We start from the raw sequence: 23,151 nt of genomic DNA, 5'->3' as shown, positions 1-23,151 counted from the left end.
CTTCAATATGTACATTTAGAAATTGCAAGAAAGTAGTGAAATAGAAAAGCAAAAAGTTAAAAGCTTCCAAGAGATTGATATATGGCCACAATATATATGAGATGTAACTTACTTGTAGAATGGAGTTAACTTGCAACAAACAAACACAAAAAATATCTCAGTAAAGCCACATCATTGATAACAAATAGCCTTGAGTAATTCTAAGGAGGAGAATAAACCTGACATCTCCTTGGCATAAACATAAACATACAAAATATTTATATATTAATCTAGGAAAGTTTGTAAAAGAAGAAATCTTCATAACCATGATCCATGTTCTTTTATCATTAAAGTCTTACGCAGCAAATCTCAAGTGATTTTAATATATCTCAAGTGATTTTAATATATCAGATTCCACCGAATCTTCATAGCAAATCTTCACACATTCAAATAGTACCTTATATCTCAAGTGATTTTAATATATCAGATTCCACCGACGCCTGCATTGTTGAATATGAATTTGCATCTATATCCTGAAAAACAAACCATTGAATCATCAAATCAGCCACAAAGTATCAATTACCATGCATAAGTACTTTTATAACAAAAACAAGCAAAAGGGTGTCTCCAAAACATATAAAAATCAAAACATTATCAACGAAATACATCAAATACAGCAGTTTGAGAAAAAATAAAAATAAATTCAACGAAAATCACAAAGTCAAACCATAAAATCACAAACAAAAATATGCCGACCCTGCAAATTCAAACCGACCCTGCTTCAACTCTTCACATAACCTCGTCAATTTGCCAAAACAAAAATAAGGGCAGCGTTAGAACTTGCCTGAAATATCACATAAACTAAAACCGTATCAAAGACTTTGAAATCAACGAAAAAATTATGGATTAGGTTTTTCAATTTCATATATATAAACTGAAAGTGAAAAAACCATACCTCAACAATCTACTTCGTCATTGTTAGAGAAAGAGAAAGATTGCCTCAAAAGAGATGGAAGACGGAAAAACAAAAGAGAAAAGGATGGTGACGATGTTACCGAAACCGATTCACACATCATTCTTGTTTTGGTGGGATACAAAAATATCATATGATGGAGAAGAGGATGGTGACGATGTTACCGAATACAGAATCTCAACGATAGTGGAAGAAGATGAAGATAGATATGGTTGAGGAAGAGGAGGAAGAACAAGAACCTGTGCGCAGAGAGAGAAAGAAAAAAAAGAGGATGACAGAGAGAGAAAAGAGAGATGCAGTGAGGGTACATAGGGAGTCAGAGAAAGAAAATTTTGAATTTTGAATTTTTAATTAAAGGTCTCATTGGTTAGAAACTATTTGACATCAGCAACCCATTTAAAGAGAGGGATCAAATGCATAAAATAGTAAACATATAACTGAAATAGAAACAGATGACATCATTGGTTAGAAAAAGTAATTTTAGGACATAAAATACCCTCAATTTGGGGAGGTGGAAGATGAAGAGGTTGAGACAAATATGGATTTTCCAGAACCATTGAAGCTCTTATATGGTAGATTGTTGGAGGTAAGAGTTGAACCCATACCCTCCCCTTTGCAATTCCAGTGTCGAACCGCTAGGCTGAAAGTTTGGTTTGTGTTATTTGTCCATTGAATGGTATTACATGATATTTATAATATACTTATAGTATATTTAAAATATTGAAATATTGATAAAATATTTATAATATATTTAAATATTCAATATTTAAAATATTGAAATTAAATATATTTAAATATTTTAACATTTAAATATATATATATATATATATATATATATATATATATATATATATTATTTATTTATCTAAATATTTAAATATATTTTTTCTTTTATTTATTTATTTATTAAAATAGATAAATATTTTAATATTCAACATTTAAATATATTTCAATGTTTTATTAATTTATTTAAATATCTAAATATATTTAATTTCAATATTTGAATATTTAAATATATTTAATTTCAATATTTTAAATATGTTTAAATGTATAATTTATTCATATTTAAATATTTTATTTATTTATTTAAATATATCCGAATTATTTAAAAATATTTAAACATATTTAACTATATTTAATTTCAATATTTGAATATTTAAATATTTAAATATATTTAATTTCAATATTTGAAATATATTTCAATATTTTATTTATTTATATTTCAATATTTAAATATATTCAAGTTATTTAAATATATTTAAATATATTTAATTTCAATAATTGAACATTTAAATATTTAAATATTATTAAATATATTTAATTTAAATATTTTATTTATTTATATTTCGATACTTTATTTATTTATTTAAATATAGTTAATTTTAATATTTTAAATATATTATAAATATTTTATTAATATTTTAATATTTTAAATATATTACAAAATATTATAAATATATTATAAATGTCATGTAATAATACATTGGAATTGTAAATATAAAGAAATTATCCTAATAATACCATTCAATTCAATGCATTGATAATAAAAAGTCAAACTCTCAACCTAGTGGTTAGGATAATAAATTAAAAAATGAGAGAATCTTAAATATATTAATAAATTAAAAAAAAAAATTTAAATGTTAGGAAAATTCATAATACATTTTTTATAGAGAAATTTTCAAAAAACGCTCATGCCCATTTGGCAGAGAGAGAATAGGTATTAATCCTAAATCTTATAACCGTGATCTATATGATAATAGCTTTCAATCCAACGGTAAATTTTAGTATATAGTGTGAAGAGTTATCAGATGTGTCATATTATTAAATTTGACACATTGGTGTCATATATATATATATATATATATATATATATATATATATATATATATATATATATATATATATATATATATATATATATATATATATATATATATATATATATGAGGAGGGTTATATTGACTCCAAGAGTAAGTTATAATAACTTACTCCACATCTTGACCATTAACTCTTTTCAATCTAATGGTTAAAGATAATAAGGAATAGTTTTCTCTTTCCACATTTAATAATTTATTATTTTTAACCATTAGATTAAAAAGAATTAATGGTCAAAGATGTGGAGTAAGTTATTGTAACTTACTCTTGGAGTCAATATAACCCTTATATATATATATATATATATATATATATATATATATATATATATATATATATATATATATATATATATATATATATATATATATATATATATAACTCAATTTATAAAAAAATAGAAAAAATATATTAATAATCAGTTTTTATTTTTTCGTGTTATACTAAAGTGTTCATAACATTAATTTTTCACAAAAAATAAAGTACTATGATTAAACCCTCGTGAACATAATGGTAATGTCTTCAAGTACACAAGAAGCCAAAAACAAAATAAATGTGCAATATGCCATGTGGAACCAATCACAGCGCTTACAACCTTATCCCACATCACAAATGCAATCAAATGTTACCACTCATCCATTCCAAAATCCAATATCCAAAACCAACCACATGCTCATTGCCACATCAGATCCACCATATCTAAATCCAATTCAAAGTTCACAAGCCTTTACTCTTAGAGTGTCAAATTCACAAGAAAAAAAAAAGAAACTATAGCAGCATACTCTAAGAAAAATGGCATCTACACAATGTTTCTTGCACCACCAATATGCTCTTACTACTCCATCTAGAACCTTATCTCAACGCCAAGTTGTTACCACCAAACCAAACCATATTGTTTGCAAGGCACAGAAACAGGATGATGTTGTTGATGCTGTTGTGTCTCGTAGGTTAGCACTTTCTGTTCTCATTGGTGCTGCTGCTGTTGGCTCTAAGGTTTCTCCTGCTGATGCTGCTTATGGAGAAGCTGGTATCTTTCAAATACTCTTTTATTAATCCAACCATTTGATTAGGATATGAGTCATCTGATCTCTTGTCAAACGGTGGAGATCCGTGAATTTTCACCGTCTGACGAAGATCAGATGACATGTAGTTTTACTATATTTACTTTGAATATAATTTAGAGTTTACGTGACTGCATAGAATCCGAATTGAATCAACTATATCTTTGACATGATGATCGAAACTCATGAATGTGAAGTGAGTTTAAAGTGATATATTTTCTCATTGATTGTTGAGAAAATGCATTGTTTGATTGATTATTTTGGTTTCAGCTAATGTGTTTGGAAAGGCAAAGACAAACACAGACTACTTGCCATACAATGGAGATGGGTTCAAACTGTTGGTGCCAGCAAAGTGGAATCCAAGCAAAGAGAGAGAGTTCCCTGGTCAGGTTCTTAGATATGAGGACAATTTTGATGCAACAAGCAATGTTTCAGTTTTAGTCCAAACAACTGATAAGAAGTCCATCACTGACTATGGTTCACCTGAAGAGTTCCTATCTAAGGTTTTGAAAAATTCTTAAACTTTTGCTTCTTTTCTATGTATACTAAAATTTTGATAAAATCATTAATATAGATTTTGTTATGTTAATACATTATTTCATATTCAACCCTGCCCGATGGAGCTTGAGTTTTGTAACTTGATTATATATGGTCTAATAGTCTAATGGCCGAAATTTCACCTCATAAAGATGAATGAGTGGGATGTCGCGAGTTTGAACTTGCACCTCACAATCGAATGTCTCTGCACAGCTATCAACAGAGCTGGTTTAATGAGACTTGTGGACATGTATTTTAGTATATATTATTTGCCTCAACATGGACAATATGCCGAGACAGCTAATACATTGTATTATATCTTTATTTTCCTCCCTACGTAATGTATACAAGCATTATCCCCGTAAATTCAAATTCCTAAATCCGTCATTGGTTGGCTGCAAATAAGATTGACACTAGTAGGAGTAATCTATGGATTTCATCCGGTAAAAAGAAGTATTTTTTGATGATTTTCGTAGTGAATGGAAAAATTTGTTGTTATGTAAGGAAGGAATGTGAATTATATAAACCAATAAATGTGCATTGATTTTGAGTGAAACTTCCGATATTCAAATGAACAATGCCTTTGAGTTTTAAAGGCAAAAACAACATTTCTTTGTTGAAATTGAAGATTTGATTTTCCTCTTTGCAGGTGAACTATTTGCTTGGAAAACAAGCCTTCTTTGGACAAACTGATTCAGAGGTAATTTGTTGATGATTTATAACTACCATGGATTAAAACAATTGAAGTGATTGAATGTAAACCACGTCTACCGATGCCAAATTGATGTCAGACATTGACATGTGTCAGACACCAACATGCCTTTGGTTTTAAGTGTCTGTTGTAACCTCTTGCATTTGCAGTTCATCTTTCACTAATTTGCCCAATTCATCCAACTATTTCTTAACTTGAATTCCTCAGGGAGGTTTCGATACAAATGCTGTAGCTGTTGCAAACATCTTAGAGAGCTCAGCACCAGTGATTGGCGGGAAACAGTATTACAACATTTCGGTATTGACAAGGACTGCTGACGGAGATGAAGGTGGAAAGCATCAGCTGATTACAGCAACTGTAAATGATGGAAAACTGTACATTTGCAAGGCTCAAGCTGGTGACAAGAGGTGGTTTAAGGGAGCAAGGAAGTTTGTGGAGGACACAGCAAGTTCATTCAGTGTTGCCTAATTAAGAACTTTGGTGAAGGGATGTTATTTTGCATGTAAATCTTATTCTTAAGTAAGCAAGCACTTGGAGTTTTAATTTATAATGGCTTTTTTAACCTGCTTTTTGATTAAGAATTTCAAGTTGTTACAAGCCTTTTAAGAAGCACTATAATCTGAAAAATCATTTGATGGAAGTAATCCAGCCTCTTAAATGGATAAAACTTAAATGTGTGTCAAAGATTATCTCTTAATAAGTGGTTCAAGTTTTGTCTATGAAATGGTTTGAATGTTTTATTAGGAAGTGTGTTGAAAAGTGTGTATTTTGTTCTTTAGTAGTGTTTTTGAACAAGTGGTAAAGGTTGATCAAAATATGTTCGGAATATGCGACTCATGGGGATGTCTATGGAGTCTGATAAACAAGTGGCAACTAAAATAGATATGCACATCATGCATTAATGAAGAATAGAAAAAACTAAAAAACGAGAGTTAAATTTTATTTTTTTAGTTTTACAGGCCAGGCTGAAACTAATATATGGGCCCATAGGAAAGGAATTTGTTAGAGTGAATTTCTCTAACAAACAATAGTCAAATAATTTTAGACAATTTCTTTCTATCCTCATATGGGTGCAAACCCATCCTGAAAACCTCCAAAATATTTTTCGGAAGTGTATTTCCGAAGACACTCATTTCATATTTTTTCTAATTTTGAAAATGCATCTCCGAAATAATTTTTTTTGGATTTTTTTGGATATACATCTCCGAAAATATTTTTTTCTAATTTAAACGTTGAATTTAAAATGTCAAGTCTTTTTCGGATATGCATATCCGAAAAAACTCTTCCCAAAAGAAATTTCGGATATTGATTAGTTCGGATATGCATATCCGAAGTATTATTCCAAAAAAAAAAATTATTTTATTTTGAAAAAAAATATTTATTTATAATAGTTTATATGGTTAAAAAATTATATATATATATATATATATATATATATATATATATATATATATATATATATATATATATATATATATATATATATATATATATATATATATATATTTTCACAAATTTTAAAAAATAAAAAACCTATAATAATAATAAGATCATTTTATACATTTTATATGCGGTTAATATTGTTTATTGGAATTTATGGAATTTATATGGTTAATGTGGTTTATTGGAATTTAATAGTAATTACCTTTTAATGGAATTTAATAGTAATTATCTATAATGATTATTTTTTAAATGGTATATATTTAATATGCGGTTAAATATTTATGCAGTTAAATTATAAAAGTAATTACCTTTTTTTTAAATTATAAAATTAATTTGTCACAATATTATGCGGTTAAATATTTAATTAATTATATATCTTGATAAAAATGATATATATTTAATTATATATCTTGATTAAAATGGTATGTATTTAATTATATATTTTGGTTAAAATGGTATATATTTAATTATATATTTTGATTAATATAATTTATTATATTATAAATACAATTGATTCACCTTGATTTTAATTTTTTAATAAATATTGAGTTTTTTCGGATATGCATATCCGAAAAATCCCAAGACCAAAAATTGGGTTATTTCGGATGTGCATCTCCGAAGACACATGTTTTATAAAAAAAAAGTGTTTTCGGAAGCGCACATCCGAAATCACCTTTTTTTTAAAGAAAAGATGTGCCTTCAGAGATGCACATCTAAAATATAGGGGTATTTTAGAAATTTAACTGCGGGTGAAGGCATATGGGTGTAAAAAGAAATTGTCTAATTTTATCCAATAAAACGTTTAAACGGTAACATCCTTCTTCAAACTAGAATGGATGTTTAACATTCCTAGTTTGGTAGCCAAAAGAGTATAAGGTATCTTGTATAAAGGTTTAATGAACAGGTCTTCCACTTGATTTTTAGAGTTAATTGACATTAGGTGGATGATTTTGGATTGAATTTTGTTTCGACTAGATGACAATCTAACTCGATGTGTGTTTGTACGATCGTGAAAAACAAAGGTTGGTTGTTATGTGAGTAGCCCTTAAGCTTGTCATAGAAAATGGTGACAAGTTTAGAGTTATGAATGTAGAAATCTTCCAATAGGTATAACAATCACTAAGCCTCATAGGAAGTGTTGGACAAGGCTCTATACTTTGCTTTTGAAGAGGATTTGGAGATCACTCGTGGCTTTTTGCATTTCCAGCTGATGAGGCTTGATCCAAGGTAAAAGTTGAAACCTGTAGTTGATCTTCTTGTAGTTAGGCAGACACCTCAATCTAAATATATAAATCTTGTTAAAATGATATTTGAATCTTGCTTAAATCATAAAATGTTAAAATGAGATTTGAATCCTTCGGGTTCTAGATGATTCGACATATTGTCATCAGTTCATCGTGGACATCATGATATTTCATCTTTAAGTGGACCGTGGAGGCCACCATGTCCAGTATCGTTGTAAAGGGCCTACCTAGGATGCAGTTATAGACGCTCTTACAAGGGACTACTTAAAATTGCAGATTAATTGTCCTGATGTCCTTTCCTTCTCCAATGGTGACCATTAGTTCGATGAATCCCACGGGCGAGTAATTGTATCGTTAGAGGCTTGTAGGTCATATCCCATGTACGGTGATAACTTTTTCCTTTTCAGTTTGAGCTTCTTTATGAGGATCCAAGATACATCAAATTTGGTCTTAGTTGTGGTTATTACTAAGAGAAATATTCCAATCGAGATTCCGCCAATCATTTTGCTATTGCAGAATCTGAGGATAGGTTTCTCCGATTTCCCTTCAAAATTTATATCTCATTCTCTACTTACTTCCATTAGCTTTGCGATTCTTCTTTTAATGGTGCCCTTGAGTGAGTTTATAGGCTTGGGGAGACCCCCAATAATGAACGTGATGCAATGGTGTTTGCCTTTTCAGGCTTGTTCTACTTCACTGCTACTTTATTTCTTTCCTTTGGGCCCGCTTGCTGCCTCTAGGGTTTTTTAAGAGATCATTTTTCTCGACGAGGGGATCATTTGTTGATTTCTCTCTTTCCTTGTCATATTTTAGACTACCTTCCTAATATTATCAGGTGAGCCTCCCTTTCTTGATCAATTCTTTGATTGTGTCCTTCAAATGGTGTTATGGCTATGGCCCTTATGACAAAATCTCATTTTGTTAGTCCCGAGTGACTCTTTTACTGTATGAGGTTTCTTATTCCAACTTCTTTGAAGTTGGTATTTGCACATTCTTGTGAAATTTTCTCCCTTTAAGTGTCCAGGAAAGTATAAGAAGAGAACTTGGCTCGACAATGCTTGTAGTCTATCTCGGGTCTCTAATTGTTTCTTAGGTTTCTTATTCTCGGGCCTTTCTCGACCTCTTCGGCCAGTAGTTATTCTTCATAATTAATGCAGGGTTGGGACTTAACTAAGAGATCGTTTAAGCTACATGTTCATTCTAGCACTAGCTTCTCACAAAGCATAAAGCCCATTCTCAATCCCTTTTTGAATATCCAACACTTTAATTCATCATTCTTTCCTCATACTTCTTATGCTACTTTAGTATACAGATTAATGTACTCTCACAAGGTCTCCTTTTTCTTTTGTTGAATCCTTATAGGTACAAATATGGTGGTGGGTTGTCATTTTCAAGCAGTGAATTGAGAGGTAAAATAATCATAGAGTTCCTTCCAGGATTCTCTCGTTAGGGAGGGCATTAAACCACGTCATTTAAACTCCTTTGAGGGTTAACATGAACGATTTTCATTTCAGAACCCCCAGACATGGTAATATTCGAGCCTGATGTCTACATGGCCGATATGCTACTCTAGATCTCTTAAGCCATCATATTTGGCCAACTTTAAATTTTTTCAAGAGATTTTGGGATCCTTTTATCGAGGATGTGCTTAGATAACATTTTCCTCTTCCTTTAGAGAGTCTACAATTTGATGTCATGCCTTTCGTCTCTTTGGGAGTAGTGTGAGTGGAACCATGTTTTGCAGGTTATTGATTAAGCAAGATCACTTGAATATGCTCTAAATAATGACAACTAGTCCTTGACGATAACAACTAAAGTGCAAGCATAACAATCAGTTAAAGTGAAAGCAGGCATAGCTAGGGTTTAATGATCACTGCAAAGATCATTTGACGATATGTAACTCACCTAGAATAAATCTCAAGCGTCATCTCCAAGAAGAATTCAAGCTAGTATCTATATGACTGATTTATATGAAAAAGTCTTCAAGCTTCTAGGTATGAAAGATAAGAAGTGTGAAAGTTCGCCAAGTCACGTATGAGAGAACAATATGTTGTAAAAGCTTAAGGGGTTTCTTGTAAAGTTATACGCCTAACCACACACACACACACATTAAAACAAGTTTTATAACTTATTTTTCTTAACAAAATATTTCTAAAATCGTTTTAAAGTCACGCCGGTTGAATCGGGAGCTGTCAAAAAAGTTCTTGGCAACTCTTTGTATTGGCCAATCGATTAGCACTTATACCCAATCGATTGGGCCAGTGCAAAAATGCTTCGTAGACGTTTAGAACATTTTATTAATGAATGATGATGAATATATATCTTTTCTTTTACTTTTAAAACCCTAAACAATTAATTTTAGGCCAACCAATTGATTGGAGCATGATACCAATCGATACCCAATCGGTTCGAAGGCTCAGGCTGTTCAAAAGCTTTCATTAGTTTGAGATTAGCCTGTATTAAAAAATGAAGTTAGTTTGTGGTTATCATGTGTAAAATCTCAGTTTAAGCTCAGTCGAGTGAAAATATCCTAGGTTTGTGGTCATCTCGTCAAAATCTCGGTTTGATTCCTGAGTTCATCCCGTATTAAAAGCTCACCCAAGTTTGATATCATCCCATTTAAAACCTCAGTTTAGCTTGGGGACTAACCGTTTCAATTTTGAAAATAAAACTAACTGCTTCAATCAATCATTTGGAAGGAAGACTCGTCGCTTCTCTCCTTGTTCAATGTTTGGTTGGAAGTTAGCCATAAACCTCATTTTCCTTCTATAAGGGGCTTCGAGAGTTCAACCTACTAAAAACTTTTAAGATTTATTGGATACTCTAAAGAAAAAATCTTGGGTAGAGGATTAGTTCTTTTATTTTTTTACTGAACCTCTATAATTCCTAGTGTTATTTCTCTATCCATTAACTATTTACTTTCCGTATTTTATTTTATGCTGCTAATTTTTAAATCTTTTTAAAGTGATTTTAAACTATGAAAAATGATCCTATATTTTTTTCAAACTACCATTTTTCTAAAACCCACAATTTACCCCACTCTTGCGTGTGAAGTCATATGTCCAACAATATGATGGCAAGTGGTAGGGATGACAAATCTCTGGTGGGGCGTGACTACCTCTTATTCCCTCAAACTCACATGGCGGAGTATGTTGTTCTCAACATCAGGTGCGATCCAAGGATCGGGGAACTGCCTTGCATGAAGATATGGTATTAACAAATATCGATTCTAGCTCAACTCCCTAATTGTCGTGCGAGGCTGCCTTATGTGTGAATTATGTGGATGTACAAGGTTATAAACACTTTTAAGAATATCGTTATCCCCTTGCATACCTATATTTTCTTGTACTTGCTGGAGGCTTTAAGTAATTTCTTGTTCGTGAATCAACAATTGCAATAAAGGTTAATTTGAGGTATGGCCTTGGAGTGGCATTGAAAAGACTGGAAAATCATAAACACTTGGAATATGGTTTGGCCGATTGTTAAAAGGAATATACTAGAGGAGAAAAGGAAGAAGTCATCAGGACATGATCATCCTCGACCATAACAGGAAGCAAAGTCTCCCTTGTAAGATTAGGAGCTTTGATTGTTGTATCGGCCACAAGGGCGGTGTTGTGTTGAGCAGATGATCGAGTATCTCTTAATGTCACCATTGCTTCACGACTTTTAGCATTGATTCGAACTCGAAATATATCAAATATTTATTGAATTATGGTGAAGAGGCAGTGGTTTTTCGTGGAGTTTTGCAGGAGTTAGATGTTTGTTTCCAAATATAGAGCCATTGTTCCGTTCTGGAACCATAAATAGGTGATGACAGACTGAGGTACAATTTAGGTGCAGTGGAGTGTGCTTTTGATGCAGAGGAGCGAGATGGATATGCCAAGTTATCACTCCAACGTTCAAATCAATAAACAAATAAAAAACGCAAATTAGAATATACAAAAAGCGATATTATCTATTCAGTATTTTGATTTAATTCTGCTAATAAACTATTAAAAATATTCATTCAAAGCAAAAGAAAAGCTAATCCTGCATACTTATTCAACAAAGTATCCATCTTTTAAAAAATATTTGTATTAACTAATGATAATTAGTCATATTTAATTCATGTATACCCATAACCTTATTGATAAAAAAGGAGTTGCAGTTAGTTGGGTATATATATATTTGTGTGTGTGTGTAACTTTGTACATATATAAACCAAAACATCATAATTCGTTGTGTGACTGTTAGTTGGAGTTTTCGATACTATGGTATCAGCAAAGGAAAGAAAATATCTTTTAAGATATTACGAGTTTTTCGACAAAATAATATATTTGTTGAAATACTGTCGAAGTCACTTTTGTAAGGAAGAAGTGTTGGACATGAACTTAGAAATATTTGCTAAGTCTTATATTGGTTCGACAAAGGGAGCGCCATTCGACGAGGAAGTTTGGATTTGAATGAAGGGGTAACTGACTTTCGTCCTTATCCATTTTTTCCAAAGGACATGTGGAGCCTCAGGGAGAAAGGGAGACATGCCGAGCGAAATGTGGTGTTTTATAAATGAAATGCCGTTGAGAACGGTTATTTCGAAGTAATATATATAGTAGTGTTAAGATTCAGGGTGTTCATTTGTGTACAAAATCTCACTAAAATTCAAAATATCTACGTGTTGAGAAAAGACTCTACTGAGAATGTACGTGTAAACACTATTTTTATCTTTTTACAATTTTATAACTTATTATTTCCAGAAATTTACTTTCAATTATCTTTATTTTGTTTCTTTACAAGTTTATGTTATCACTTTAAAGAATCACTTAGATAAAAAACAAATGTTATCATAAAATCATGAGCATTGTCGAAATGTTCTTCATTCTTAAGAACAAAGTTTAAAATAAAAAACACATGTCCTAGGATCAATCTAGTCGGTCCTGTGAGTAACCAAAGATTCTTGTTTTTGGAGGACTAGTGCTTGTTTACCAATTTTCACGGTAAACAAATTGGCACGCCCGATGGGACCTGTGCTTGGAAATATTTGATCTTGTAAAATCAAAATTCTTCATTATTTTCTAGTATTTTACTTTGTTGTATGAGACTTAGAAATGGAAAATTAGGCACAAATAACAGAGAAGTACCTAAAAGAAGATACGTCAAGGCAGATGTTACAACATCTATTGATAGACAGAACAGAAAAAATCACACCAGATTGTAGGTATGCAGAATTAAGCTATAAAATGATAAAAACACAGACACCAGTTAAGATAGATGACTCAACATAAATCAAAATGTCAGGACAAATGTCTTGACATCATCTGTTGACATAAGACACTTTCACCAAACAGAAAATCATGCAAGATTAAGAAGCAGAATGGTAAATAACACAGGAGATTATTAACCTTGTTCGGTGCAATATCACCTACTCTGAGGGCTACCAAGCTAGGAAGAAAATTTCCTATAATAGTATTAGTTTAAAGCCTAAACAGTTCCATTTTACGACTTATCACCTAACCACTACCCCGTGTAACTTCAACATAGATATGAGAAATCAAATCTTACTTCCAATCACCTCAGTGATAAAACAATCTCAACCCCAATTATTGTTTCAAAACAAGTCACAATCCTAATGATAAAACAAAATAGAAGATTACACTTTCAATAAATAATACTTAGTTAAGAACCTTAACTAAGAACAATACTTGATCTTGCTTAAAAACTTCAACCAAGAACTCAACTCCATGCTTAAAAGCTTTAAGAGTGAGAACAATAACTTGACGACAAGTCAAGTAACAATCAGTCTACCACATGGTATCAAAAGATACATGGGTGACTTAAAACAGAAGAGACTCTCAAAACCAAAAATTTATAACCTTCCCCTAATTTTACAATTGCGAAAATACTTAGTTACATTAGGTCTAGGATTCTCTTTAAATACTCTTCAGCAGTCCATGGGCTTTGAAATCTTCACCCAAATAATACTTAGAACAAATTTTCAAGTTTCCTAAATTGTCTCAGTATCCAATTTTAGAAACTTTAATCTTGTTGGAGATTTGATTCACTTGTTTCAGATTAAATCTTATTGACCTGCACAAATCATTGGGATATATCCAAAAGAAATATCACAAAATTAAATCAAATATGTCAAGATTTAAAACAACTTGTAATGATGTGTTGGCTCAGCATGTCACAACATCTGTCAGAACATTTGTCTTCTATGCAATCTTCACATACTGTTGTATCAGCCTGATCAAGATGTTATAACATCTTGCTCAACATCTGTCATGAACCATATTTTAGCAAAATTGTTGTCAATCCTAAAACCATGGTACTAACAATTAATTTAATGTCAGAAGTGGCTATAGAGTGTGTGTAGAGCGTTTGGTCAATGGAGATTATTTAACAGTCTCGGGTAACAGGAAATGATTGTGGAATCTATCTATCCCCCGAAAGTAAAAACCTTTTTTGTGGATACTAGGAAAGAATTTCCTTCCTCATCGGGAGAATCTCTGGAAAAAGAGATAGATTATTTCCTTTTTGTGTTTGTTGTGCTCGAGATATTGAGAATTATTGGCATCTTTTCCTTCATCAAGTATTCAATGGTAACCTCCCCCCACTGGTTCTTTCAAGTGTAATATAGATGGTGCCACATTTCAATAACAAGCTTGCTCAAGTATTGGAATGTGTGTTCGAGATGATCTGGTCATTTTGTTATGGCTAGAACAGATTGGTGTCACATGAATCTTCAAGCAGTAGAGTGTGAAGCTTGGGGTTTGTATAATGCGCTACAATAGATTGTGGCAACAGATTTTACAAATGTCATTTTCGAGCTAGACTATAAAAAAAATGGTAGATGATATTCACCATGTAACTTATGACTCTATTATTTATGATTTTAGACATATTCTAAATATACACAACAAGTTTATGGTTGTATTTATTAGGTGACAAGATAATGGTGGTGCTCATGTTTTGGCAAGGACGTTTATCTCTTATGTTCCTCGCAGTGATTTTCATTATCCTTCTGAATGTATGATAAATTTATTTGTTAGTAATATAAATTAATTTGGTTTGAGTAAAAAATATTACATGTATATCTATTTATAACATGTAATCAAAATAATATATATATATATATATATATATATATATATATATATATATATATATATATATATACACACACACATGGCAATAAAACTCAGATTCACGAGTACCCACCCGAATCCGCCCGAAGTTGATGGGGAAAACCCGCTTTGATTAGGTTTGGGTTTTTCCCGATTAGAAAACATGGGGATGGGTAAGGTAATAGGGACACTAGTACCCACTCCGAACCCGTCCCCGAACCCGCCCCGTTTATTTCAATATGTACATTATTATTTATATTTCATAATTTATATTATTAAATATGTGGCTAATATTTTAATAATTTGATTTGTATTTATTATTTTAAATATTTGAAATATATGTATGAAATTTTTTGAGATTGTTTTATTTTGTTATTTATAATGTAATTTGATTTTTGAAAAAGTAAATATTTTTATTAAAAAAATTGATTTTACGAAATACATGGTGGCGGGGCGGGGATAGGGGTGGAAATAGGCTAGGCTAGGCTAGGCTTTAGAAGGCCTGAGCCTGGCCTATGATAAACTTAAAAGGCCTAAGGCCTATCATAGGCTCAGTTTTTTGGCCTGGCCTGGCCTTTCTAAAAGTCTGGCCTGGCCTGAAAGCCTATTTAAAAAACCTGTATCTCATTAAAATTTTCAATTAATTTATATAACTTAAGAAGTCTAGTAGGTTGGCCTATATATACATATATAAGTGAACCTATTTATCATTTGTTATATATATATATATATATATATATATATATATATATATATATATATATATATATATATATATATATATATATATATATATATATATATATGGTAGCCTATTTAGTTTTTTTTCCTAATATATATGCATACATGAACCAACTTATTTAACATATCTCTAATATATATATATATATATATATATATATATATATATATATATATATATATATAAATATAAATATAAAAAAAAATATATATATATATATGAAAATATAGGCCGGCCTATAAGGCTTCATAGGCTTTTTTAATAGCCTAAGCCTGGCCTATTAAATAAAATAGGCTTTTAAAAAAGCCTAAGCCTGACCTCTATATTAAATAGGCCTGGCCTGGCCTAGGCCTATGTAGGCTGGGCCGTAGGCCCCTGTAGGCCGGCCTGGCCTATTCCCACCCCTAGGCGGGGATACCCGAACCCGTTAAGAACGGGTTTGGGTTTTAATTCCCCATCCCCGTTTGGGTTTGGGGCGGATAACGGGGATTGATTGAGAATTCGGATTTGGGTTTGAGAGAGGTAAAAACCGTCCCCGACCCGCCCCGTTGCCATGCCTATATATATATATATATATATATATATATATATATATATATATATATATATATATATATATATATATATATATATATATATAGGCAAATAAATAAAAATATATATCCTATGAGTACACTATTAAATAAAAAAAGAATCTAAGTATTTATATAATTAGTTTAAGTGACACTACTCTTAAAAAAAATAATATTATTTACTACTAGAAATTTACTACTATATATTATTTCATTTTACTACTAGAAATTTGATCATAAACAATATTATGCACATGTAATATATTGACTAGGAATTTAACTCAAATTAAACACTAGATTACTCAAATTTAACTCCCAACTACTCAATAACTTTACTCTAAACTATTTTATAACTCAATTGACAAGGTTGTTCAAAACCTTTGTCCTAAATTATAAAATCTGCCAACATTGTAATTTGCAAGTTTTTCTAATAATCCTCGCCTCCAACTCTAAAATTGTCAAATAGACTCAAAAATTGTCTCCCTTCGCAATAGATTTTATCCTAAAGGGCTGACACTTCTTGTTGATGTTTAGACCATTTTCGTTCCATAATTTCACACCCCTTCTTATAGGTATCCCTATATTTTGAAGGATTGCTCATGGCCAAAACATCCCCCACCTAGCAGCATTTACGAAGAATAAAGAAGCAGTCTGGTAAGTGTAAAAAAATGGAATTTGAGAAAAGCTCCATCTTTTCTGCTTCAGGAATATTTTGAGCGTAGGCAAGATCCTTTTCAAACATCGTAGGAAGCGCTTCCTAAGGAGTGCGAGGAATCCGGGAAGGAAGAATAACCGACAGCTTAAGGACATAATAGAACATGGAATGGGCTTTTAGAGTACAGGCTTCACCAGCACGAAGCGTCTCCTGAAATCATCATAGCTCTCAAAAAAGGCTAAACCGTGAAACTTTTGGTCTAGCACGAAGAGCCCTAGATCCCAAATATTATACCTAGAAGTATGTATTATGGCGAAAATATGGAAGAACAATTGGCATACGGGTTTCCAAGATTGATACTCGGTCCAGAATTGGAACACTCTTATATAGGCCTAAGCACTGAAGCTGTGAGGGGGCAATCTTCAAAAACCTCAACAACTCTATTTTGAACTCGAAAAAGGGCAACATTAGATTTATCCAAGTGAACAAAAAAACATAGAAAGGCATAAATAATGCGCTTGAGCCAATTGACACCCTTCGGTTGAGCTCTACGCGTCAAATGATCCTTAGCCTCAACATCACTTGGATCCCGCCATAAATAATGTGGTAAGTTTTGATAAAAACTTGGGCTTCTTCTGGATTCAAGGCAGCGATCTCCATCTCTAGTGTAATTAAAAATCCTACTTAGGGATCCAACATTTCTGATCACCTCTTAGGAGGATAAGAATTCCCTTTAGAAATTCAACTTTTTGATTGCCTCTTAAAGCAAAAAAAAAATCCCTTGAAGATCCGACATTTTAATCGTCTCTTAAACGGCAAAGATTTTCTTTAGGGATCTAACATTTTTATATAACTATAGTTATTCTAATCAAATGTGTCAACTTTTTTTTATTAATATAACTATAGTTATTCTCTAGGACTCTGGAATATGTAATTTTAAAATTTTCAAAATTTAACAAATAACAAAAACTACTAGAACGTGTCTTAATAAATCTAAAATTAAATATTTTTGTTTAAAATTGAACTCAAAGAATAATAGATTAAGGAATATTAATAAATAAAATAACTAAAAGAAAAAAATAAAATAAAGAGCAATTGAGTAGAATAATCGTCCAAAGTTTTCTCTATATATATAGAACTCCCACTCCACTCTTTTCCTCTGCCTCGATAACTGCATAGTAGAAAGACGAAGAGAACGGTTTGAGGCCAAACAAAATAAGAAAGGAAGAAGAAACAACAGAAGGTCGAATCGGCTGCGGTTTATTCATCTGGCTCCGGCGACTTTCATATCGCTTCTCTGGTAAGTAGGTTGATCATTTTCACCACCGTATTTTTTTTTCTTTTGCAGTTCCTGGATTTTCGGTTTTCGATTCAAATTGTCATGTTGCACATCCTTTAGATTATGAAGTTGTGATTTTTGTTTGTTAAATTAGAAAGTTGAATTTATTGATCTCAAATGATGTTTGTTATCAATTTTGGTGTTGTTCTGTAGGGTTAGAGATTGTAGTGTGTTTTGATGCTGAATATAGCTTTGTGTTTCTAGTGTTTACTTTAAGTGGTTGTTGATCATTTGTTCATTGTTGGAAGGATTTAGGGTTTAGGAAAAAACTAATATATCACATATTTTTTAAAACCCTTTACCTATGTGTAAGGCTATGTTTGCGAGTTAGGAGATACAGAGGAGAAGGCTTCTGAGAAGGAGATTTGAAAATAAATAAATAAATGATAATATTAGATAGAGTGATGGGATGGCACTTAGTGTATGCAGCATCGCGAGTTAACTCGTGAACTTGCCCAAGTTGATGTTCTAATCACATGCCGGCGTGCTGAATCATAGCCAAGATCATATGGATAAACTCGGTATTCTGTTTTTAAGGTTTTTTTTAGAAATTTTGTGAAACGGGTCTGGATATGGGCTGGATTTTATTAAATTCCTATTTATTATTTATTTTAAAAATGGAAATTCATAAAGACAGGATCACAATAACTCCTTTTAAAGAAAAATATATCATATGGTGCCCCTATACTCAACCGTTACTAAAGTTATTTCAGCTTAAATTCTCTTTCTTCATTCTTCTTCCTTATTATTGTGAGAAACAGAATAATTTCCTCCAACTCTTGTTCAAGCTCCCTCTTTCATTCAACAAGACGTTGTCGTCTCTGACGTTGTTGACTCACCGTTTTCTGAATTGATTCAGGTTCAAACTTCTCTCTTCTTCTACCAATAGTAGGACTTTACGATTCACGATTTTTGAATCCTCTATCTATGCTGCGTAAACTCTCGTGATTTTGCGGCCTATTGTAGAAAAGATAGTGGAAAATAGATTTAGATGATTTATGCATGTAGAGAGAAAACTGATAAATTATTTGTCAAATAACTAAAGGTAGAGGAAGATTTAGAAAAACTACAAGAGTGTGGTTTTAAAAAACGTTCGCGTAAAGGTTTTCGCGATTTTGGTCGGTACAGGTGTCGCGACACTGATTCCGGTCGTCGTGGTGTGAATTAACCACAATTTGGTTTTTAATATAGAAAATGGTGGTATTGGTATTTGTATTGGTATTTGCCAAAACCGTTTTGGATAAAAGCTTGGTCTTAGATAGACCTGGATAGAACAATGAATGTTGATCCATGTAGCTGACCACTCCTAGTGCGATAAGGCTTGTTGTTGTTGTTTCACATTTTTTTAAAGAATGATTTTGTATAGAATGATAAATGAATATTTATCATTAATATATTTTTATTTTTTAAAATATTTTAACAATATAGATTATAATTTAACAATTTATCCAAACTCTCCAAAACCTTCAAAACTCCTCCTTCAATATAATTTATAAATTCTCCAAACTAAGGGCTTTTGTATTATGATTAAAATTAAATATCAAAAACTCTCGCCCTTAAGTCTCTCTATTCTTTTTATTCCATCTTTCTCTTCAAACTCCCAAAAAAGCTTATCATTTTATTCTGTTTATCAATGGAAAATAAGAAGTTTTTAAGTTGGCAATTGACATAGAAGACAGTTGCAATTAGACAGTTTAGTTTTCTTATATCTACGTTAGCAGTTTTTCAACACTACTTCCCATTTCCTTGTTGCGTAACATGCTAGCATATGGCCCAAGTAATTCAAGTAAACAAGAATAAGAATTATTTATATTTCAAAACAATAATTGCTTCATAGCTATCTATAAAGTTTAACTGTCTTTAATGCAATAAATTACACATTTTCAGTCAGCATAATCAAAAGCATTTTTCTCATCAAACAAAGATAAAATACACTACGAAATTTAAACAGCAACAAGCTTCAAGGTTATTTATTTATGGTGGTAACACCAAATAAGTGTTTCAAAATGCATTGTTGAGTTCTATGGTATTTGATTATTTAGTTATGCTGTTCCTGTGCAGAAATTTATCTTACCTATTTTTGTAGGGCATTTTGTTACTGGTTGTTATTTGATGGAAAGTGTGGAAGATAAAGAACCAGCTTTGAAACGAGCAAAATTGTCTTCTCAAGAATTAGTCAGTCTCTCTAACGGTTCAACTTCTAAGGTGCGTGTTGTATGTTCAAGTGACATATCAGCCGAAGGGGACGACGAAGATGTTGCTTCAAAAGGGGTCTTAAAAAGAGGGGAGTTTGTAAGGATGATCACGAAGGCGTTGTATTCTCTTGGTTACATAAAGAGTGGGGAACACTTAGAGGAGGAGTCTGGCATATCTCTGAATTCGTCTGCGGTAAATATGTTTAAGCAGCAGATACTTGATGGTGATTGGGACAAAAGTGTAGCCACATTGAATCAAATTGGTCTAGAAGATGAAAGCATTATCAAGGCTGCCTCAATTTTAATATTAGAACAGAAGTTTTTTGAGCTTCTTGACGAGGATAAGGTCATGGAGGCATTAAAGACATTGAGGACTGAGATTACACATCTTTGTGATGACAGTACTAAAATTCGCAAACTTTCTTCATGCATGTTGTCACCGTCTGGCCAAGGAGCAAGGACTCGGTCAAAACTGTTGGAGGAACTACAGGATCTGATTCCCCCGACTGTGATGATACCTGAAAAGAGACTGGAACATCTTGTTGAACAAGCCCTCATCTTGCAACGAGTAGCTTCCTTGTGTCACAACTCATTGAATAAGAAAATGCCATTGAATCCAGATCATTACGAAGGAAAATCTGAGATAACTTTAGATCAATTAGCTAATGCTTCTGCTAATTCTGATAATAATGATGAAATGGTGACCTTGACCAGAGCAGATTTTGAAAAATTTGCTACATGTTCTGTTAAATTGGACAGGCTAGAAGAAGACTATAAGAAGTTGGTGAGCATGCTTTCTGAAGTCGTGAACCTGCTTCGAGTTCTTCCTCGGTAGATTTTAAATTCTGTTCATGTTTTGATTTTTATCAATGAATTTTAGATTTTATGATATGTGATCTTTATTTTTATATGTACTTTTTGGTTGGATGCCAAAAGGAATAGAATATTGAATTGAACCTTGTATACTTTCAATGCCATTAGCTAACTCACTTATATAGTTATATGCTCTCATTTATGCCCAGAAATGTAAATGCCTCTTCTATCAAGTTTTTCAACTTTTATATATTTTTCCAGCTACCAAAGTTGTTCATTCATTCCAATGCAAAACACTATTAAAAGATCACTTAAGGTACAAAATTAACTTTTAACATTTGAATATTAAAGTTTTCATACTCACCAGAAAAGGTGGTCCATATATATTTTTGTACATTTTAGAATTACACAATATTATAAATTATAAATTTGATAATAAAAAAACTATATTGTTTTTTCTCTCTTTTCAATTACCAAAAGTAAAATCCAATATATCTCAAATCTATTTTAATTATTTTCAGTTTCAAAATTTATAAATAGAACATAATTTTAAAAAACAATTTAAAAAAACAATTTTATAAAGGCAAGCTAGGTGGTGTGTATTAGTAAGATCAATAACTAAAACACTAGCTAGGTTAGAGAATCATTTGGTGAAAGACAAAGAAGAGAACAAGAGAAGAGGAGATAGAGACAACCCTAAAAAGAGATCTACACTCAAGGTAAGGGTGAGATTTCATGTTATTATGGGTGTATATGATGTATGCAATGGGTAGGATACATGATATAGGAATGGGTATTTCAATTTCTAGGTTTTGAATGTTTAGGTTTTGAAATGGAATCCATGAATTGTGTTTTGAATCTTGTTTTGATAATAGTAATTGGATAATGTTTTGAATGCATTGTTGATGTTGTTTACATGATGAATGTATGTTGTACAATTGGTGAATAATTTAATGCGTTGAATTATTGTGATATGCTTGAATGTTAAGATTATATGGATAATTCTTAATCGCATATGTTTTGGTAATTGTATATATACATGATGCTTGAATTTAGCGAATGTATATGTTATTTTGGTGATTGTTGAGAATGAAATTGATCGGCTTGTATGCTATATGTTATTTGTGATTTGAAAAATGCTATGTGAATGCTTTATTGGTGATGTATGCATGTGGTGCAACATTTTGGTGGATAATTTGAGGTGTGCGAATTATTGTGATATGCTTGGATGATTTACGTTATGAGATAATCTAAATTGCATATATGGTGAGTCTTGTTGCACATGCATTCATGGGGAGATTGTACTCCGGTTTGTGGCTTTGATCCTAGTGTGGAAACAGAAGTGGTGGACTATATGTTCATATTGTGGTTTGGATCCTAGTCCGGATCGGGAGTGTGGCTTTGATTCTAAAAATGAATCGAAAGCGAGGTGAGCTTGATGTTCACGATGGTACCACATGCATGAGTCGTATTAAATTGCATTGGAGTCTGTAGCAGTGAAATTTGTGAGACTAGAGTCATTGATTGACTTAGCTCATATATTTTAAACAGAGTCGTCACCGCGCTTTATTGTTTCCAAAGGAAATGAGAGAAAGAGCGAAATAAAACTCACATAAGTTTTTAAAATCAAAACTAATAAATTTATCAGAGATTTGGGTACGGGGGGTTTGTTATGCAAGAGGAAAGTTTTAAGCTCCTCTCACATCTACGGTACTCCGTAGAAACCTTTTTGAAATATTTATTATTATTATTATTATTATTATTATTATTATTATTATTATTATTATTATTATTATTATTATTGTTATTGTCATAAAACTGTTTTTTTGGTTTTTTTTTTTAAATAGAGTGGGAGGATGAGAAAAAAGTTTTTAAAAGTGAGCTTGATAAGACATCGCTTCTTAGGTC

The 23,151-nt window shown here is 31.6% G+C and overlaps 2 protein-coding genes across 3 annotated transcripts; both read left to right on the top strand.

The window, feature by feature from the left end:
* Nucleotides 1-3,547: 3,547 nt before the first annotated feature.
* LOC131635412 (oxygen-evolving enhancer protein 2, chloroplastic) lies at nt 3,548-5,718 on the top strand. The gene is made up of 4 exons (XM_058906033.1): nt 3,548-3,854; nt 4,159-4,391; nt 5,075-5,125; nt 5,345-5,718. Exons 1-4 carry the CDS (start codon nt 3,620-3,622, stop codon nt 5,603-5,605), a joined length of 780 nt encoding a protein of 259 aa, XP_058762016.1. The 5' UTR covers nt 3,548-3,619; the 3' UTR covers nt 5,606-5,718.
* Nucleotides 5,719-18,039: 12,321 nt separating this feature from the next.
* On the top strand, nt 18,040-21,461 carry LOC131635424 (WD repeat-containing protein 26 homolog). Of its 2 annotated transcripts, XM_058906046.1 has the most exons (3): nt 18,046-18,196; nt 18,997-19,094; nt 20,322-21,461. In XM_058906046.1, the coding sequence occupies exon 3, from the start codon at nt 20,348-20,350 to the stop codon at nt 21,263-21,265; it is 918 nt and encodes a 305-aa protein (XP_058762029.1). In that variant the 5' UTR covers nt 18,046-18,196; nt 18,997-19,094; nt 20,322-20,347; the 3' UTR covers nt 21,266-21,461. The 2 variants fall into 2 exon arrangements, with proteins under 2 accessions (XP_058762028.1, XP_058762029.1); XM_058906045.1 differs by lacking the exon at nt 18,997-19,094 and having other exon boundaries at nt 18,040-18,196.
* Nucleotides 21,462-23,151: the final 1,690 nt, after the last annotated feature.

The sequence above is a fragment of the Vicia villosa genome, unplaced genomic scaffold, assembly GCF_029867415.1.
Source record: "Vicia villosa cultivar HV-30 ecotype Madison, WI unplaced genomic scaffold, Vvil1.0 ctg.001480F_1_1, whole genome shotgun sequence".
In the NCBI taxonomy this organism is placed as follows: domain Eukaryota; kingdom Viridiplantae; phylum Streptophyta; class Magnoliopsida; order Fabales; family Fabaceae; genus Vicia; species Vicia villosa.
Note: the sequence above shows the minus strand (reverse complement) of the source record. Positions and strands in the feature narration are given on the sequence as shown.